We start from the raw sequence: 14278 nt of genomic DNA, 5'->3' as shown, positions 1-14278 counted from the left end.
AAACTTCACTACTGAAGAACTACAAGAAGATTGTTACACCCAGAAAATATGATTCTTTTATCTACACATATGGAGATAAACTGCTCCCTCATTCTCAGAAGGAAAGAAAGACAGCTAATATAATAACAAATACAATAGAATCATAGAATCATTTAGGCTGGAAAAGACCTTTAAGATCATCGTGTCCAACTGTTAACCTAACACTGCCAAGTCCACCACCAATGGTAAGAAAATATCTTATCAATGCCAAGAAAATAATAATAAGCAACGAGCAATCGATGTTTTTTATACTTGCCCGGGGAAAGGTTGTAAATCTATCCAGTTCTTCCACAAAGCAAAACATCTGTAAACTGATTGCAGACATTACAATTAAAAGGCTGGCAGTAAATACCACCAAACTCCCAAGTTTTTTTCCTGGTCCAAATATCTTATACACAAAATCCTCCAGGGCAGGAGAAATCTTTATAAGCCGAACTACTCTAAGAACCTGCAAAGAAAGAGAAAATACAACTATATTAATTATTTGATTATCACATTAATCAACAACTTTTCACAGGATCAGAGACTTCAAGACCAAAAAGGGACTTGTAAGTCCTGTAAATATCAGGTTGCTATCACTTGTAACAGACCACAAGTTGTGTGTTAGGTTAAGTATACAAGCCTTGGAACCTGTCAGGTCTTCTCTGTACTTATCTTGGCCTGCCTGGAGATTTGTTTTAGCTAGCAACAGCAGTCACCCAATGACCAGGTAATGTTAACCTATTTTGTCTTTTGCTTAGCTTTTTACGACTGTGTGGTGTAACGCTTATTGTTACATATCTCTCTTTTCTAACATACAGTAATAACAAGCTGTAATCTTGCATAGAATGAGCTATCTATGACACCTTCATAAAATGCAGCATTGAGGCATACAGGCATGGGATGATAGCAGAGATCTTGGAGTACAGGCATGGGAGGATACTCAAGGACCCCAAGTCTATAATCAATTCACTGATCATGAAGAGTCACCACAGAAATGCAACTGGGTAAAGCTGGTTTTGGGGTAACAAAGGGAACAAAGACACAGGCAAAACACACCACAGATAGTAAATCTGAATGTAATGTGAAATTACAAACCAATGAAGGTTTATAGTGTGTTACCAAATGTAAGAACAGCTTCAGGCAGAGGTCAAAATATATCAGTCTAGATTTAGCAACTGAGAATCTACTTCAGTGCTAGGTAAACTGCTCCAGTTTGATTATCATCACTGTTAAAAATTCATACTTATTCTAAATGGGCAGGGTCCTGAACAGTTTTTGAAGCAAGCTCTGCTTTGAGCAGCAGGCTAGATGACTTTGAAAGGTCACTTCCAATCCAGATTTTTCTATGATTCTATGTTATTTGTTACACCAGGTTAAATATTCACATAAAGAACTGCCAGCTCTTCTTCCACAGGTCCATTTCAGTTTCCATTCCATTTCCGTGACCCAAAGCAAAATTGCTTGGCATTGTGTACCATATAACCTAACAAGTTTGGTAATAAACATATTTTGCTATTTCATACTATATACAACGAAGGAAATTTTGGGTGGCATTTCTCAATATCAGAGGAAGCAGCATTGTGTACCACTGACATATCTGATACCTCTCAGTATTAGTGGCAGCAGAACTGTGATCATGTGTGGAACTCCTACCCCATCCACTGCTCAGTCTACCTTGGTGTGGTGGTTTAGCCCCTGCCGGGGTCTGAGACCACGCGGCCGCTGCCCCTCCCCCACAAAGGGAGTGAAATACAAAGCCCCAAGACTGAAATAAGGAAAGGTTTAATACAACAATGCAATAGCAACACAACAAACAACAACAATAACAGTAATAGTGATAGCAATGAACAGAGCAAAATAGCTACCAAATACAGCAGTGAGAGGAGCAGATGTACAAAACCACGCGTGCACCGCGCTCCTGCGCCAGGAAATGTGATGTCCGCATGGTATCTGAATAACCCGGCTAGAGCTCCCCCCCCACTGCTGGGGAAACTTAACCCTATCCTGGTTAAACCAGGACACTTGGAAAACCTGCTGGCAGCTCTGATTCTCCTATTTCTGCCAGTGATGGTGGCACAGTGACATGAACATCAGTATCAACAAGAGGCAGTGGCAGCAACAGTATTTGCTGGAGACAACAGGCAGCAGCATATGGGGCAAATGAGATTCTGCAGTTCTTACAAAGAAAAAGACTCTCTAGCCCAAGGTATTGCCTATATTTCCACCAGAATCATATCAAAACTGAAAGGTAGGAATTACAGTGCAATTATAGGTTGACCTTATTTACGAGTTGAATACAACTACTGTGCTGCTTTTGGAGAGAAAATAAGTTTGACAGAAGTTGTTCACAGAAAGATTTCACTGTATCTTGTAGCTTGCCAATAATGTACACCTTTGCATTCTGCATGAAACTCATCTCCCTACTTATCTGCCAGGTATGCAGAATATGCTAGTCATCTAGGCTTTACTGCCAAAGAGGAGAGAGAGAGAAAGTCAACTCAAGACAGCAACTTATTCCAAACATACCAGATCCCTTGTGTGAGATGGGACAAGCCTTCACTGTCTTCAGTAGTTAAAAAGGGTCCTAGATACAGAGGTTACACTAGACAGCTTAACTTTCACATTCGAACAAGGTGAGATAAAGCCCTTTCTTTCACATTGGTACCATGATCACATTACATATAATCTAAGTACATGAAACTGGTTACCAAGGCAGTGACAGACAGTGAGATGAGAGAGATTTCCAGGTACTATGAACATGATGCTTTCTTACTTACAAGATCTACTCACAGTGTAATGTTAGATCTGTTCCCATCAATACTAGTGTTGAAACTAGTTTCAACACTGACCCCAGTGGGCTGAAGATTTCATGCTAGTCAGTATTCTGAGTTGTATTTTAGACAAACTGTATTATATGCCTTACTTTCTTCCCCCTTCCTTTGGGGAACTTTAACTGACCTTTAAGCAACACACTAATCTTATTGATACCGTTTGTTTTTTTCATTTATTTTCATTAGGTGACAAATTGAATCTACCAAAAGTACACTCTAATGAACATTTATGCATTCTGTGTAATTGGATTGCAAATTGTATTAAATTTAAGAGCTGTAGAAGGTGCGCTATTTGGATTAAATATAAAAATATGTTAAAAACCAAATAAAAAAGAAAAATACTAAAGAGGAGCTAAAGAGTTTTGTTACAAAGAATGGCTACATCTCCTAAAAAGGATGATATTTATTCAGAAAATGAGTCAGCAATACTTTCCTCAAGCACAAATACAATACCATCTCTTCAGTCCAGTATAGGTCAAATTCAGTTTAAATCTCTCCCTTTTTTGCTGGTCCATTACAGATCTCTGTAATAATATGCAAATTCTGTCATTTCTCCACTGTTTTTTTTGTGCTATAGATTATAGCCATAGAATGGTGCTCTGCTGTATTCTTTCACAGAGGGCTTTGGAAACTTTTGCATGAATGTACAGCAAATGCAAGAAAAATAGGTGGGAGCATGGACAGTAGCCAACATGGTGAAGACTGAATGATGTGTTGGTAATGATAAAGACCAATGAATAACGCAGACTGAAATATATGCTAAGGAAGACTAGATAAGCCAAATGATATTTCTGCTTGCTATCCTGGAATGTGTCAAATAACACTTCTGTTTTCAGTAATCTGTTTTGTCGGCTGACAAGGAACATATTTAATCTGTCATCATTAATACCTAAAGGCCTGGAAATCTGCCTAACGTCACGACGTATCCATGTGAAGAAGACTTTTTGACCTTGGTTGATTTGAAAATGTGTTATCTACCTTGCCCAGAAGCTTAATTGCGAGGGAATACAGTGTGTACCTCCCTTACACACTGACATCAAAGGTAAAGTATTTTCCAACCTTAATGTCGCTTGCCTCTTAGGGGATTTGGGTTGCAAAATACAACCCAAATCTTTCAGCATAGCAGGTGTTTCTGCTTGTAAAATGTATGTCTCATATATTTTGGAAAAAAAAAAAATCACATCCTGACATTTTCTGTCATAAAAGCTAGCACTTTAAAAAAAAAACCAAACCACTACCACCCCCGCTCCATAAAACTAATTGAATCCATTGAAAAGAGCCTTATCATTTTATTATCAACATCTGGCTACATTTTAATTATACTTTCAACCCCATGAGTTAGTGATGATGTTACCCATTTAGTTCAACACGTTCATAATTTATACTTAAAATTCCTAGAAAGAAATCATCAGATGTAAGTGGACTCTGCCCTAATAAATATGGACGCTATTAACTAAGTTGCTAACTGTTTTAACTGAGAACTCCCAGCTGGGTTTCCTGTGTGCTTTTGCCACAAGAGTGTGCAATGGCATACTCCTGATAGATCATCCTTTCTTGCAGGTTAGAAATATCATGCCACATTGCATAACAACATTTTACATATTTGGACAACAAAATCAAAGCTATAACTGTGTAAAAGCCTTCAAATGATCCAGGTGAAAGCAAAGTAGAATTTGTCATCCTGAAAGCTTTCTTGAGCAGGTTCGTAGAACCATTTAGAAGAAATACAGGATGGCATTTGCAGAAATCTGAATAGGCCATCATATTTCAGTCCACACTTGGGGACTCTACTTCCCCCATATTGTAATCACTTGATTACAATATGTGTCACTGTAGGTAATCACATTTATTGACAGGACTCTGATGATTTATTATTTGACTATATTGATTATTAAGTATTCTCCATGCTAATCCATTGTTGAATGGACAAATATGAATACTTTGATATATCTTTTTTTAAAATCCCTTTCTTTAGCACTGTAGAATATCACAGAATCACAGAATCATCTAGGTTGGAAAGGACCTTGAAGATCATCCAGTCCAACCATCAACACAACATTAACAGTTCCCAACTACACCATATCCCTCAGCACTAAGTCGACCCGACTCTTAAACACCTCCAGGGATGGGGACTCCACCATCTCCCATTCCAACGCCTAACAACACGTTCTGTAAAGAAATGCTTCCTAATATCTAGTCTAAACCTTCCCTGGTGCAACTTGAGGCCATTACCTCTTGTCCTATCACTTATTACTTGGTTAAAGAGACTCATCCCCAGCTCTCTGCAACCTCCTTTCAGGTAGTTGTAGAGGGCGATGAGGTCTTCCCTCAGCCTCCTCTTCTCCAGACTAAACAACCCCAGTTCCCTCAGCTGCTCCTCGTACGACATGTGCTCCAGACCCTTCACCAGCTTCGTTGCCCTTCTCTGGACACGCTCGAGTAATTCAATGTCCTTTTTGTAGTGAGGGGCCCAAAACTGAACACAGTAATCACCAGTGATGAGTACAGGGGAAAGATCACTTCCCTGTCCCTGCTGGCCACGCTATTTCTGATACAAGCCAGGATGCCATTGGCCTTCTTGGCCACCTGGGCACATGGCTGGCTCATGTTCAGCCGGCTGTCAATCAACACCCCCAGGTCCCTCTCTGACTGGCAGCTCTCCAGCCACTCCTCCCCAAGCCTGTAGCGCTGCTGGGGGTTCTTGTGGCCCAAGTGCAGCACCCGGCACTTGGCCTTATTGAAGCTCATACAGTTGGCCTTAGCCCATCACTCCAGCCTGTCCAGATCCCTCTGCAGAGTCTCCCTACCCTCGAGCAGATCAACACTCCCACCCAACTTGGTGTCATCTGCAAACTTACTGAGGGTGCACTCGATCCCCTCGTCTAGATCATCAATAAAGATGTTAAACAGGAGTGGCCCCAAAACCGAGCCCTGGGGGACACCACTCGTGACCGGCCGCCAACTGGATTTAATTCTGTTCACCACAACTCTTTGGGCCCGGCCATCCAGCCAGTTTTTTACCCAGCAAAGCGTGTGCCCATCCAAGCCTCGAGCAGACAGTTTCTCCAGGAGAATGCTGTGGGAAATGGTGTCAAAGGCCTTACTAAAGTCAAGGTAAACTACATCCACAGCCTTTCCCTCATCCAATTATAACACATTATAATGAATCTCAACGCTTTCTCCCACAACTGGAGCAACTCTAAGCACTTCAAGGAGGATGAATGGGGAATTGGTTGGGCTGGCTGACAGAGGAAGAATCAGAAGTCTGAATTAATCAATCTTTCTTTGTCTCTCCTTCGTGCTCTTTCCCAAAGGGAAAATGTAGGAAGAGCATCAATAAACACAATTTCCCTCTAGATAAGGAATGATTGGAGAGCTATAAAAAACAACTCTAAGATGATTCTGGAGAAATGACCTCAGAAGACCCACAATAACTGGCATGGAGACTCTTTCTTAGGCATGTGACTGCCACAAAGATGAAGATTTGGAGAAGAAAAAGCAAGTGTACCAAGGCCTTAGGGACAGAGGCCAGGAAACCAGCGGTGGACACTACAGTAAGGTGATGCTGTAAACATCTGTATGCAAGGTTAAGGCTCGATGAAGGACAGTGAATAAACTAATCCAGAACCTATTGAACAGTGTAGCTCAGACCGAAACAGGAGTTACTGAAAACAGAAAGGACTTGTAAGCAAAGTTAGGAAGAATACTATTTCTGTAAATCCACCCAATAAACATAGTTAAGAACAGACATATTTGTTATTTTAAAAGATATTCTCAAAATGAGTCAATATTGTGAGAACATCAGTAGTCTGAGAATGGACGTAAATCAGAGCGAAATGTTGATGGGTAATGTTTTTAACTGGTATATAGGGTAAAATGTAAAAGTAGCTGATCATACCTGAAAATATGTAAACTGAGAGTGATAGAGGTCTGGGTAAATATGAAGAGTGGTTCCAATTACAAGCAGCAACTCAAACTTGTGAAGAGATGAGCTGATGTATCCTGTGAAACCCAAGCACCAGATCTTCAGGAGAGCTTCTAAATCAAACAGAACTGTAAAAGCAACCTAGATGAATATATAAAACAAGAAAGATGCATTCAAAACACTGAGTTAAATTACAAGTTTCTATGTCATGATGTCCATCAAGGTTTAGTATAGCAAAAATAAAGATCTCCATAATATTTAACAAAAACACTCATACTCTAAACAGAATAAACAATCAATAATAGATTTCCTCATATTGGCTCATATTTTTCCTTTAAATGCACACTTTATGAAATTTTTTGAAGTCTCAACACAGACATGGAGACTCCACAATTTGGAAAGCATGAAATAACAAAACCATCCAGCTGACCTTTCACTTTGTGTACACAGATAAAAAAGAAAAAAATGATGAGATTTTTTTCAAAATGTGAAGCAACACATATGAGCTGTCTGAAGAATTTTAAGAGATCTAAGCAACAAACCAAAGTTTAAAGGTCTCTTGTTTGAAAATTGCTACTTCAGTTTTCTAAAACATCCATAGTAATATGACAACCAAAACAGGTAGAAAAGGGGTGATGGGACTTAAGCATTAGAACAAATTAAAAGAAAAGGAAATTCAAATTCAGTCCAGAATTGGTAAATTTTCACAATTTTAAAAAGAGATGGTGTTAAAGAAGTTGAGCAAAGAGAGTAAGTTACAGGGGAAGAAATCTACTTGTAGGCATTGGATGACTGTGGGATTCTTCCAGAGGCCTTTCTTGAAATACACACTAAAATGCATGACATACAGCTTGAAAAAAGGGAGACCATTTTGCATAGGTTTACATCTTCAGGATTTATTTTCTCTTATTTCTCTCACTACTAAAAATCCTTCTGACTAGACACACTTCTTCCTCACCTGCCTTCTTATTTGACCACTGTATATACACTGAGATACTCTCTCCCTCACTTCCGAACAGTCAGGAAACCTAACGGAAAAGATGTTTTTCCTTGACTCAGTAATTTTCTTCTCTGACCCTTTACACTTAAAAGAGACACTGAAATAACATTAGATGGCATCTGCACATAACTAATACTTTCAAAGTGTTGTGCAAAATTAATAAAATACAGCTCAAACCTCCTGAGCAAAAGCGTTATTAGTCCTTTAGGATGGAGAGATTAATTGACTGTGGGCCATAATGTTTACTGGATTTGGCAGGGGATAACAAAGTTAGAGACTAAGATTTTAATCTTGAGCCTGACAGCGACAATATCTGGGATGCTGCCTTAAGCACTTACATTATTTAAAATTTAAACTCTCCCATCCGTCAAAAATATATTTATCAACATGAAAGAGGAGTTTTGTGAGATAGCTAAATAAAATTTTACATATTTTATGAGTCCAGGACTGTGACAAGCAGGAGTGGAGATGGAACTTAAACACCGAAGTTTATGTCCTGTATTTACTACCCTAGACCGCACAGCTGTTTAAGAGCAGTGCTACCAGCTATATTATATGGCTTCCTTGAGGCATGCAAAATAGTTATCAGGCTTCAGATGTCTTCTGAATGATTAAATCAAGGCAAAATGCTTCACAGCACTCCAAAATTTTCTTCACATTAGGAAATAAATACTACTAAGAAATATTTGTGTGATTTCAGTCACACACAGTGTAGGGATGCTTTCATGCTCATACTCTTGAACATTTCTGGCCAGTTTTTCAGCCCTTCTTCTGGTGGCTCAAGGAGCTCAAGGAGAACAATGAGCCAAGTTTGAAGAAACCACCCCTTTACATGAAAATCTCTATCTGAAACACAAGGAAAATGTTTTATCAAAAATTTTAAAATGAAAGCTCACTTTTAAAGAAAAAACATCTAATTGAGTCCTGAAAGAATAAGGGGGGCAAATTAGGAAAAATGTAACAGTGGGTAGAAAGCAGCTGCAATTCAGCTTCAGAGCAGGTGGAATAACAATGCCATTTAAATACACACACGCAGAGAGTACATAGGCTTCCTATTAGGACAAGACTAACAAATACGATGTTAAGTGTATTTTAATTTATTCTAAAAATGTGTGGGTGGGATCATTTGCATTTTACATGCTTGTCAAACGAATTCAAACCACTAGCACTTAAAAATGTATCAAATGGTTTGCATAACATCTGATTACATTTATACACCTGTCTTCCTGCTGACAGAGCTTGTATTTTTTTCCTTCCTTGTAATTAATTACAGGAGAAGATTCAGAATATCTGACTAGAACTTTTTCTTAGGTGTGAAATGTAATACAATTTTATAGACTTTTTAAAAACTGAAATCACTCCTTTTGTTGCTGTAGAGACAGAGGAAAGGCAAATTCACATAAGAAGCCAGGGCAGACCCACAGAGAAAAAACAGGTGTAACACATGAGCAGCCACCCTCCACCAGGTTGCCAATTTTCCTTTGGGGAGGCCAAAGAGGAGCTATCAGGAATAGGCTGTTTCTCTGAGGGCTACCTCCCATTCAGTCACCTGTAAGTTTTATGGTATTAACGCTGCCTTTAGAAACATTAACTTTTGCCAGTAGCCCCTTAACATTTTTTTTGCAGAGGTAGAGCTCAGTATCATCTAACATCCAATAGTGACAGACCCAGCTAGTTTTCTTTGTAACCATGGCTTACTTGAAAGGTTATCAAGCTGTTGGGAAAGACATAAATCCTTCTGAGCAGGATCAGTGGGATTAAGGGCACAGACCTCCAGCACTTCCCTTGTTACCAGATTTGACACAGCACTCAATCTTTCCTTCAGCCAGGACAGGGCAAAGGCTACACAAAGGCAGCAGTGCAAGGGGACACAATGCAAAAGGAACCTCGGAGGAAGTGTACAGGAGCACCTGGTTTTGAACTCTGGTTTTCAGACCCTTTGAAGCAGCACTTGTAGGAATCTCCACACATCTCCAGAAAGAATTCTAGTCTGTAACCTCTTTTAATGGATGACAATGTGTCAGTTGCATATAAAAACAAACATCTATCACTATTCTGTCTAGGTATTGAGCAGGTAAAGTCAACATCCTCAATAAAAATTACCAAAATGAGTTTGCTGTTCTGCTCTTTCCAGGTTCTCAGATACTGCATTGGTGTTTTGAGTCATCCTGTTAAAATTCTGGTTTTGCTTAATCTGCAGGGCTCTTGTATACAAGTTGAAATGCTTGTAAGAACCTCTTATTTACTACTGGGTATACAAAATTATGCAACCGTTGGGATCTGGGTTTAGAATTCATTTCTATCTTTTATCTTCTTGTCTAACCCTTGCCTCCTTTTCTCTTGAGTTTGTCCTTCTCTTTCCAACAAAGAAAACAGGTGGGGTTTTTTGGTACTGGTTATCTCAATAACTTAGATTTATCTACTGAATTTAAGTGGATCTATTTCTACAGTTCGAGGCCACTACAATGTTTGGTCCATAGAATGGATGAAGTGAGCTATTTTATTAGACACGTCTGCGCCTAGAGCCAGCAGCTTCCAAGATGACTTCTGGAAAATGTATCAGAAAGCCAGATATGTTTGCTTAACCTGTCTGGCCATTTCCTTTAGCAAAGGGAATCCCCATTGCTGTTGCCTGCTCAAGTCAGCTCCCTCTGAAGGGAAAGCTTTCTGCAGTTTAGTCTAAAGGAAAATGCAGAGCAGCAGCAGTGCATCCTGCTCCAACCAGTCTCTCTCACCAAGGAAACAAACCAGCCACTGTGGAATAATCCACGTTGTTTGAATATTCAGTCTCTTCAAAGCTCTTAAAAACAATTTCTTTGTATGCCCTGTGCTGCAAAGAACAAGTTTCACAATAACTGAGTAGGAAATGACACCAAGTTATCAATTTCTTCTCTCTCCCAGAATTTTTTTTACTCTTCTGCTCTTCTGATACTGTATTTTATACCTCCTTCTATAAGATACTAGGGGTTTGTTCCTGTTTAATTTTTATAGTGTGTCTAGTAAAAGCTTCACAGGTGAAAAAACCCCAAGAAAAACAAATGGACATCAAAAGAGTAGGCCTTACAAATAAACAAAATACCTTTCTCTAGTCCAGACTAATTTACCTGATATACTTAGAAATGTAAGCATGTAGAATGCAAACAAATGTAAACCAAACCCAATAATCTAACCTATGCAGAAACAGAAAAATATATCTTTAAAGAAAACTGGACACTGCTCATAGGACAGAATTATAATACACTAGTCTACATGACATCTTGAATTATTAAACCCTGGCAAGTATTTCTGTTGGAAAAAAAAAAACCCAAACCCTACACTTGAAATAGATGTTGAAAAGAGTGTTTCTAGCACTGATTAATAAAAGCATAATTATACTATATATTCAGTGCCAAAATAGAAATAGCATATGCAGCGTTTCCTATTTTGAATATAAATAATGTTATTTTGTTAAGAATCCAGGCTCCACTTGCTGTATCCTGGGCATAACGCAAAATGCCTACAGTGAAAAGTTCATGGTCTCAGGCTTTAATGCTGACTTAATTATTTGTTTCCAGCCTAGGACATTGTACTGGTTTTGGCTGGGATAGAGTTAATTTTCTTCATTGTTGTTTGTATGGTGCCGTTTTGGATTTGTAATGAAAACAGGGTTGATTAACACTGGAATGTTTTAGCTGTTGCTGAGCAGTTCTTACACAGACTCAAGGTCTTTTCTGCCTCTCACTCCACTCCCTCTTGTGTACTTGGTGCACAAGAAGTTAGGAGAGGACACAGCAGGGACAGCTGACCCCAACTGACCTAAAGGACATCCCATACCATATAATGTCATGCTCAGCATATAAAGTTGGGAGAAGAAGAAGGAAGGAGGGATGTTCGGAGTGATGCCGCTTGTCTTCCCAAGTCACTGTTACATGTGACGGAGCCTCCTCTTCCAAAGAAGGACTGTGTAATTATCAAAGCCAGGGAAACTGCAGCAACCATAAAGCTAGACACGTGCCTAGTCCAGGCAATCGTAATCTACACTTTCAGAGAACTGACCTCGGTAAATTTCAGCACTGGTGGCTTTATAATCAGATAAAGTGACAATTCACAGTGCCCATGGAAGTAACTATTTTTAATAAAGAATGCCACAATACTGATTTCACTCTTGATTCAGGAAAAACAAGTATCTTATTTGAAGCTATGACTGTACATTAGTATCAGACTTCAATTCTTTTTTTATTCTTTTTTTTTTTTTTAAACTGAATTAAATAGTACTAAAAAGACATGCAGGAAAGGTTCTAGGATCTCTAGTGCATGCTCTACAGTAAAATCCTTGACCAGCTAACGACTCAAGCAGACTCCCTTCCTGAATGTCACTTGTAAGAAAACATTTTGCCTCCACTTCACTGGTTCAGGAGCACAGCCTCCTCCTTCACCAAATTCATGACTGGATAAATGTTTTTTCTGCAGTATGCTCTTGAGGTTGCTGAAGCCAGACTATTTGCAACAGTATTTTGGTTATGCTCAAGGACCTTCTTGCACCAAAGTATATGTCGAATAAAGATGATTTAGGAAGAAGTACTATATTCTTTAAACACAGGGTTTTTTCATTTTTTAAAGTTAAATTTGGGATGTTACACTCCTACTAGAGAAAGATAGCAACTCAGCAACCATGCACTGCCTGCAGATGTTATACTTAAGCCTTAGCTCATTACCACTGACATTTTGTTTGAGGAAATTACCTTTCAAAAGGTTGTAAGATAGGACTGTCAGCCATTTTCAGACAGAGGAACTTGAACAAGTTATCAAAGAAATCTCAGAATGCTTAAGGGAATAAAAAAATTACATACTAAAATGTGCTTGACATTCACATTTTCTACTTTAGCTTATCTTAAAAAATATCCAGATAGTCATTTTAGCATACTCACCTCAGCAAGGTAAAATTCATCATATTGTCTCTTGAAATTTTCTCCTTTGTAGTAGTTACTAGCAGCAACAATCACATCTACAGCCACCATGCTTAGTATGAACATATGAAACACAGATGACCTCATCATTTTCTGCAAAAGAAAATTTTATCATCAAAATGAGTCAAACCACATACATTATGAAGTTTTATTGCAGTCAAAATATAATCAGCTGTAATAATATGTTTTTATAAAGCTTCTTTACATTATTTTAATTTTTAGTCTTTAAAATATATTCTAATATATTGCTTCAACTGGTTTATATATGCAAGCTGGTTGGTTTTTTACTTTCAGTTTTTTATTTGCCAATTAACTTCTTACTGAATGTTTATCATTTAATATGATATCCATTGCTTTAGAATGTTTTTAATGCATAAACTGTACTTCTATCTACTCAGTTGCCCTTGAGTAGATAGAACTGAGTAGATAGGCCCTGAGTTGCCTATCTACTCCTTCATTATGATTTACTCATGCAGATGTTAATGACTTATTGTTCAGGAACAAGTAACATCAATTCTATCTTGTGCATTGCTTTTGCTCAAGAAAGATAAGTAATATGGGATTAATCTGATGTCAAACTATTGCCTAAAACTATAAAACTTATCTACATATAGTAGATATGCACATCTGGGTCAATGAACTGTGAAGTACTTCACAGATAATTCATGTATCTGTGCACTTAATGCTTTGTGTCACCGCTGTTGCAATCCCACAGGAGAAAAGAGAAATGGAGGTACGCAGCACTGTCCAGGAGTTTACATCCATGAGTTTCCAAAACAGTAGTGATAAGAGGTGTGCCAGAAGTTCAAAGAACTAACTTCTAGGTCCCCACAACAAAGAGCATGGATTTATGATTTACCCTGAAAACTTAACCACTACCTTCACTGGGTCAGCCACGGCTGTTCCAGTAGAAGCTAGAGTCAACCAGGCAGAATGTAGTTATTTTACATTAAACCATCTTTGAATGAATGGTTACTAATATCGATATTTTTTACAGTCTTTCACAAGTAATACAATTTATGTCTTTAATGCTTATTTGCAAACACAACATAAATAAATTATGCACCATTATGTTTCTTTGTGTTTGTGTGTAAATTGAAGTTGTGCTCACATTGGAAATGACCATTTTTATTTGCTCCTGAGTTTATATGTAAAAGCGCCTGACAAAATGTCAGGAAAAATAAAACTCAAAATATAGAAGAACTCCTCTTCTCAACTTCTTCCTAAACACTTTGTGTGCCTGTACTGTTCTAAATTCACAGGATCACATAATTATTTAGGTTGGAAGGGACCTCTTGAGATTATCTAGTCTGCCCCTGCCTGCTCAAGCAGTCAGCTGGAGAAGGTATTCCAGCACTGTGTCCAGTCAGTGTTTGAATATCTTGTCAGATAAAGACTCCACAACCTGATTGTGCAACCTGTTCCACTGTTTGATCACCTTCACAGTGAAAGAGCGTTTTCTTGTGTTCAGATGTTCAAAATTAGACAATGTCCCAGTGGGAGACAGAGGAAAAATATGATCACAGAATCTCTGAGATTAGAAGAGGCATCTTGA

At 38.5% G+C, this 14278-nt stretch overlaps 1 protein-coding gene across 1 annotated transcript in view; it reads right to left on the bottom strand.

Annotated features, from left to right (window-relative positions):
* Positions 1-14278, bottom strand: part of NALCN (sodium leak channel, non-selective) — a 251122-nt gene that overhangs the window by 114234 nt on the left and 122610 nt on the right. Inside the window, exons 12-14 of the mRNA XM_074859339.1 lie at positions 12685-12816; positions 6751-6918; positions 296-487 (exon numbers count right to left, since the gene is read on the bottom strand). Of these exons, the coding sequence (XP_074715440.1) occupies positions 296-487; positions 6751-6918; positions 12685-12816 (492 nt within the window). The remainder of the gene's footprint in view (positions 1-295; positions 488-6750; positions 6919-12684; positions 12817-14278) is intronic.

The sequence above is a fragment of the Strix uralensis genome, chromosome 2 (assembly GCF_047716275.1).
Source record: "Strix uralensis isolate ZFMK-TIS-50842 chromosome 2, bStrUra1, whole genome shotgun sequence".
NCBI classification, from domain to species: Eukaryota; Metazoa; Chordata; class Aves; order Strigiformes; family Strigidae; genus Strix; species Strix uralensis.
The sequence above is the reverse complement of the archived record's forward strand: the minus strand, read 5'-3'. Positions and strand labels throughout refer to the sequence as shown.